The 7224-nt window shown below is 42.6% G+C and overlaps 1 protein-coding gene across 1 annotated transcript in view; it reads right to left on the reverse strand.

Annotated features, from left to right (window-relative positions):
* Prdx3 (peroxiredoxin 3) overlaps nucleotides 1-5811 on the reverse strand; it is a 10355-nt gene extending 4544 nt beyond the window's left edge. Inside the window, exons 1-4 of the mRNA XM_021151758.2 lie at nucleotides 5692-5811; nucleotides 4458-4593; nucleotides 2593-2734; nucleotides 1212-1347 (exon numbers count right to left, since the gene is read on the reverse strand). Of these exons, the coding sequence (XP_021007417.1) occupies nucleotides 1212-1347; nucleotides 2593-2734; nucleotides 4458-4593; nucleotides 5692-5727 (450 nt within the window). The 5' untranslated portion in view covers nucleotides 5728-5811. The remainder of the gene's footprint in view (nucleotides 1-1211; nucleotides 1348-2592; nucleotides 2735-4457; nucleotides 4594-5691) is intronic.
* Nucleotides 5812-7224: the final 1413 nt, after the last annotated feature.

Raw genomic sequence — 7224 nt, forward strand, 5'->3', positions numbered from 1 at the left:
AAAAAAAAAAAAAAAAAAACAACCAAACCAAAAAAACCCAAACCAAACCAAACCAAACAAAAAAGGCTAAGTACTTTTCTTCAGGCCATTGCTAGAAAGAGACTGGTTGACCTCATCTTTTGAGGCAGGGTCTGTCTCATGTAGCCAGACTAGACTCTAACTTTTTATATAGCCAATGATGATCTTGAACATCTATCTTCCTGCTGCAACTTCTGGAATGCTGGGATCATAGTCTATGCTTACCCATCCAGTGTATACTGTACTAGAGACTGAACCCAAGGCTTCTTGCATGCTAGGAAAAAGCTGTAAGACTCTGCCCTCTTTTCCAATTGTTAAAGCAGCTGTTGAAATGAAAACTAAATTCTCAAATATAAAAATGAAGAAAGTAAAGTATTCAAGTCACCATTGTTAGCCCTGGAACATACCTAGTGAAATTTTGAATTTTTTCTTCCTTAGCAGATTGGTAGACATCAAAAAGAACAGTATAGCCAATTATTAAGGGTTCAAACTGCAGGCCCAAGAGGAGGCGCTAGATGGCAGCCACGCCACTTGTCCCACTAAGCCTATCTCCATTACTTGGAAGATATATATGGAATGAGCAGTAAAGATACACACAACATCCAGGGAGTTGTTACTACCATAGCTTACAAACTGCTGACAGGAGAGGATCTACAAAGAGCCTACTTCAGGAGGATATGGCTCACCTGGTACAGGTACAGTATTTGATCCCCAGCAAGGCATGAGCCAGGTTCTGGAAGGTGGAGGCTGGAGGATCAGAAGTCATCTGAGCTAATACACCCTAACCTTGAGCCCGGAATACATGAGATTCTGTTTTTGAAAGGAAGAAAGGAGGGAAGGCAAATGTTCCCTTCAGACTGTCTATGTTTTGACAACCTCAAGACTTTGTATTAAATCTCTCTTGTTAGTGCAGGGGGGCAGAGGTTGCTGGGGAATAAGCAAGAGACACTCCCACAAAGCTAAAAAAAATTTTGAATGTCATCATCACCAAAAAAAAAAAAAAAAAAGACTCAAGAAAGAGTACTGAATAGCTTGATTTGATCCATGCACAATGCACACATGTATCAAAACATCACATTGTATCCCATAAATATATACAATGTTTTTATTGTGTGGTCAGTATTATTTGTGAAGTAGAAGTGAAATCAAAAAATAAAATAAAACCAAGGAAAGGCGACTGTCACCCAACCTACCTTTCTTGGTGTGTTGATCCAGGCAAGATGACTGAAGTGGGAATCCACTGAAACTGCAACTACTTCACAGTTTACGTCATGAAATTCGTTGGCTTTGTCACTGAAAGCAACAATTTCTGTAGGACACACAAATGTGCTTGAGGGGGGAAAAAAAGAAAGTTTCATTAGATCATATAAAAACAAAAACTTACAACAGTTAGTAGTCTAAAAACTAAATTGATTTGCTTAGGGGTGAAAGACATGAAATAGGCTGGGTGTGCTGGGTGTGGTAGCATACACCTTTAATCCTAGAACTCTGAAGGTAGAAGCAGGAGGATCTCCGTGAGTTCAGACCAGCCTGGTCTACATATGGAGACCATGACCCCCATCCCCCCACCCCCCCAAAAAAAGAAAAAGCAAGCTTTGTTCTGGGCGTGGTGGTGTCTACTTTTAATCCAAGCACTGGGGAGGCAGAGACAAGCTGATCTCTGTCAGTTCAAGGCCAGCCTGGTCTACACTGAGTTCCAAAACATCTGTAAAGAAAATCTTGCCTCAGGTAAACAAACGAATGAATGAATGAATGAGACTGTGAAGCATGTATAAAGAGTTAAAAGAAAGCCTGTACTTTTAAATAAAGTAACTTTATGAAAAACTCATTTTATTTTTTTTATGTATGAGTTACACTGTTGCTGTCTTCAAATACACCAGAAGAGGGCATCCTGATACAGATGGTTGTGAGCCACTATGAAATTGAACTCAGAATCTCTGGAAGAGCAGTCAGTGCTCTTAACTTCTGAGCCATTCTCTTTCTCCAGCCACAAAATAATAATAATGATGACGATGATGATGATAATAATTTCTTATATTACTTCTACCCAGACTGCTGTAAAGTTTAGACTGGCTTAGGGAACCATTTATCAAAAGTATGTGAGACAGAACTGTATTAAAGACTGATAGTATAATCTAGTAAGAGTGCTTGCCTAGTATGCACAGGGCCCAGGGTTTGATCCCCAGGACCACCAGAAAAACTGACAGAACCATACTAAAACTCCTCCATTAAAAGGGCTGGTCAGTGCTGGCACATGCCTTTAATCCCAGCACTTGGGAGGCAGAGGCAAGCGGATTTCTGAGTTTGAGGCCAGCCTGGTCTACAGAGTGAGTTCCAGGACAGCCAGGGCTATACAGAGAAACCCTGTCTCAAAAAGAAAAAACAAACAAACAAACGGGAAAAAAAAGGAAGAATGTTTCCTCCCACTATGGTTATATGAGGTACAGATGGCCAAGGACAGTGGACAAAAATTAAAAAGAATCTTCCTCTCCACTAAAAGAAGAATTTCAGCGTGGGTTAAAGATCAATACCAGCTCTCAGAGGGACATGAAAATATTATAGAATCAAACTTACAAATCCAAAGGGTAGAAGAAAAGCACCAAGTATTTTCCCTTAAAGTCGTCGAGACTCAGCTCTTTGAACTCTCCATTGACAACAGCAGTACCTTTAAAATAGGGCGCGTGCTGGGTGACAGCAGGGGTGTGGAAAGAGGAACCTAAAAAAAGATCACACACCTAAATGTAGCTTGTCATCTTCCACATCGAGTACTGCACGATTATATTTAAACTCCTTTTGTTGGAACATATCAAGTAAACTTAGTATTTACCATAACTGGTGACATCAGTTGTTTATTAATTTAACTCAATAACATGGTTCACTTCAGTTGTACATCTTAGGTAAAGTAATTTTCCCCTTCAGCACAGTTCCAAAGTATATACACAAACTCAACTTAGTGGTAGGGAAGAGTGTGTGTGTGTGCCCGCGAGCATGTGCACTCGTGAGCATTGAATATGAAGGATGGAGGACACACAAATCCTCAGAAGACATCTACAATTTTTTTTAAAACCCTTTCTCTCTCTCTCTTTTTAAAGATTTATTTATTATTATTATATCTAAGTACACTATAGCTGTCTTCAGATGCACCAGAAGAGGGTGTCAGATCTCATTACGGATGGCTGTGAGCCACCATGTGGTTGCTGGGATTTGAACTCAGGACCTTCGGAAGAGCAGTTGGTGCTCTTAACCACTGAGCCATCTCTCCAGCCCCCCTTTCTCTCTTTTAAGAGTCTTTTATAAACTCAGCTCACCAAGTAGGGTAGGGTAGCTGGCACTGAGCTCCAAGGACTCAGTGGTCTCTTTCTCAAGTGCTGGACCCATTGTATACTACTATGCCAGGCTTTCTGTGAGTTCTGAAGGTCCGTTGAACTTTGATCCTTATGCTAGCTTACTGACTGACTTAGCTCTCACTCCAACCCTAAAGAAAAGGATTTTTTTTAAGAACAAAAACTAGAAGAAATAAAATGCCCTTGGAACTACAAAAGGAAGAGGAGGAAGGCAGTAGAGAGCAGAAGGCAGCCAGACATGGAGCTAGCTCAGACTAGGGTGTGAGTATCACAGGACACTGACCAAGAGGGGCCAATACACAGGGAAAAGGAACAAACTCAAAACAAACTCAGAGCAGGTCTTAAAAGGCCCCGCAGCAACAAGCAGCCAGATTAGCTCTTCACGGTAGAGAGAACAGAGTCTGAGATGCTCTAATGCAGGAAAACAGATGTTTCCAGGAAGATTAGGCCATCAAAAGGATAAGACTGATGGAGGCAATGTCTGTAGTTATCTTGGTGAGAGGCACTGAGGCATGGCAGAGAGAAACCAAGAGCAGATGCAAGACATGTTTCAAACCTGGGGTGGGCTACAGTGGTGTTTTGTGTTTTCATTTTGTCTAGTAACTTAGGTATCTTAGAGAAATAGCCTTTGTTAAGTATATTATACAAATATTTTCTTTTTCCTAGACTACTACTTTTTCTACTCTTGTTTTTTTTTGGGGGGGGGCATGGGGAGAGGTCTTGTTTATTTATTGTTCCCAGACAGAGTCTCACACTGTGATGCCCTGATTGGCCTGCAACTTTTTTTTTTTCCTTTTTGGTTCTGTGAGACCAGGTTTTCTGATCTGTAGACCAGGCTGGCCTCTAACTGACAGAGTTAGTGGCTCTACCACTGGCTTCCATTTTCTTCCTGTTTTCTTAAAAGTAGGTTTTAAAATTTTGACACTGCCAAGGACTCACTGTTCCTAACAGTTCCTTTTAGATCCAGCCATCTCTACATTATTCTCATATGCATTTTTAAAATCTCCAAGGACAAGCCTCACGTATAGCCAGGGTCCAGAGTGGCTGATAAGGGTTCCCTTTACCTGGGTGTGACTAGAGCACAGTAACACTTACTGGTGCTAAAGGCTAACTTTCCTTGGGCAGAGGTAGACCACAGTATGTCTGTCAAACAGGTTCTTCTAGAAGCAACAGGCCTAAGAACTGTTGAGGCAGAAATACTCCGGGAAATAGCATTTGCATGACGAGCAACCTGGAAAGAAAAAAATGCTTTCAATTAGGAAGGCTTTCTGAAAGGGTGACTGAATTCTGCCTTGCTGCTGTGGTCCTTTGTTAACGACCCTTTTCCCAATGAAACTGATACCATATCAAATTAAGAGCATGGGTTGAGTCTACAAGAAAATCATAAGAATATAGCCTCAAGAATAAAAATCTCCAAAATTTCAGGAAGGCTAGGCCAGGCTGAGTAGTTGTACCCTCCCCCACTTGGAGCTATCTGCTGCATCATGTAGCCACATCAAGGTTTTTCTCAGAAAAAGGCCCTTCCTGGCTCGGTGAAGTTCATGCACTGGGAGTGTTTGGCCCGAGCTCAAGGTTAGTAGTGTTTGCTCAACTTTGATGTCCAACATGGGTCAGGGAATTAAGGGCTGAGTCCCGCGATGAGAAAGGAGAGAAGGATGGCTGGCAAGAGGACAGACAGTAGGCTGCTACTAGAGAACAGCAGATACCAAGGCAGAGTCCAGCCTGAGTGTGGGAGTAGAAAGAGGCTCCTGTTACTGTTTTTACTCCCGTTACTTTGTTTATACTCAGACTTAAGTGTGAGCCCACAGCCAGGTTGAGATGTAGGAAAAACTGAGGTTCAGAAATGTGAAGTCAAGCCAGACAGCACTCTAGAGGCAGAGGCAGTCGGATCTCTGTGAATTCCAGACTAGCCTGGTCTACAGAGCGAGTTTCAGGATAGCCAGGGGATACACTGAGAACCCCCACCCCCACCCCCCTCCCCACACGTGTCACTTGACCAAGGTCATATTTGGTGACAGACCTTAGAACACAGTAGTCAGCATACTGGCCTCAAAAGCCAGGCCTGGGTGCTTTAGTGAAGAAACAGCAAGGGGACCCTCAAGTACAAGAACTTGGAGAGCACATCACCCACGGGGATAGTGGAAAGGCTGTCCTGCGCAGGCGCTAGGGCCTTTCTGGCCGCAGGAGGCCTAGAGGTCCCCGAGCTGAGAACTCCCTCCCATAGGGGCTAGTGGCCAGCAGACCTAAGGGTGCGCGATCCGGTCCTGGAAACAAGTGCCGGCCAGAGTCGCTGTTGTGTCATGCGCCTGCCCAGCTGCCAGCCACTCACCGAGGACCAGAGCAACCTTCCCGCAGCTGCCGCCATCTTCGGAGCACGCAAGAGGCACGATAGGCGGAGATACCGAGGAGTAGCCCGAGCACGCCTGGTGTGCTTCTGCCCGGGGCGTGGCTTCTGCTCCGGGCTTCCCTATGAGGGCGGGGCCTCAGCGAGGCGGGGCTTACGAGGAAGGGGTCAAGGAGGGAGGGGTGTGGTTTATGCAAAGAGGCTGGACCTGGGTGAGTGGTTGTGACTTAGGGGAGAAGCCTTAGAACCACTCCTTCCTGCTCAGGGGGAAATTTCCCTTTGACTTCTTGAATACCTGAATGCTTGGTTTCCTACTTATGGTACTGACGTATAAAGATCAAATTCCATTTAGGAAGTAGACACTTAATGACATTTCCTGTTGATTTTGTTTCGGTAACTTAGTGTAGTAGAAACTTTCTGTCAGGTTCCCTTTCTATCTCAGGTGGGATCTTCTGCCTTCTGCATTCAATGGAACAAACTGCATTCAATGGAACAAACTTAGTTATCTGAGTTCTTTAATAAGCTAAACGACTTAGAGACATCAGAGTTTAGTGTGCTTGAAAACCTTTGATATTGTGTGGGGGGCGTTCGTTTGGCCTCTCCTCAAAATTGGGATGATTGGGACACATTTTAAATCAATTTATTTGTTAACGCAGATACTAAGTAATGATTGGAGGGCACGGTTTTGAAGTACCACATCAAACACAGAATAAAATTCACATGATAACCACACTAAATGCCATGTCTAAGCTGGTATTTTCCAAGCACTGTTCTGTTACTAATATAGTTTCTCAAATCTGCATATTATCTAAATAATATTTTCTTTATGCTAGCTCATTTTAAAGTGCAAATAATCTTATGGGAAAAGAAATGTTAAGTAGGAAATAGTTAAACTTCTACTTATAACAGTATAAATAGACGGGAATTAAAAATAAACACACTAGTGCAAAATACTACAAAGTTCCAGCTAGATACAGTTATTTGCTGAAAGTCCGAGTTTTGTTGAAAAGAGAGAGAGAGGTTGGTCAGAGGCATTCTCTTCTAGCTTCAGAATTTGTAGGTCAGAGGACTGAAAGAAAACTAAAAACATTTTGAACTTTCATACTGAGATTTGATGTTATTATTTATTTATTTTGCTCTCTGCTATATCAGAAATATTGATAAAAGAAAAAAATTTATAAAGCTAGCTGTCCATGCACCATTAGCTGCTACACAGTGTACCTGTCTTGTACAGGAAAAAAAAAAAAGCCTTATACCTAAAGAGACATCTCAACAAGTTCCTCACAGCACTTGCCTTGAACTTAACTGGTACCCAGTGTATGTGTTTGGTGTTCAAGTCTGTGATGGAATGTAATTCAGACATAAAAAAGGATGAAGACTGAGCTCGATGGTTTATACTTATAATCTCAGCACTTGAGAGGCTGAGGCAGGAGGATAGCCAAGAGTTCAAGACCAGGCTTTGCTACAGATTAAGATCCACTTGAAACAAAACAAAACTCTGAAGTGTGATAGCACAGG

Source organism: Mus caroli, chromosome 19, assembly GCF_900094665.2.
Source record: "Mus caroli chromosome 19, CAROLI_EIJ_v1.1, whole genome shotgun sequence".
NCBI lineage: Eukaryota > Metazoa > Chordata > Mammalia > Rodentia > Muridae > Mus > Mus caroli.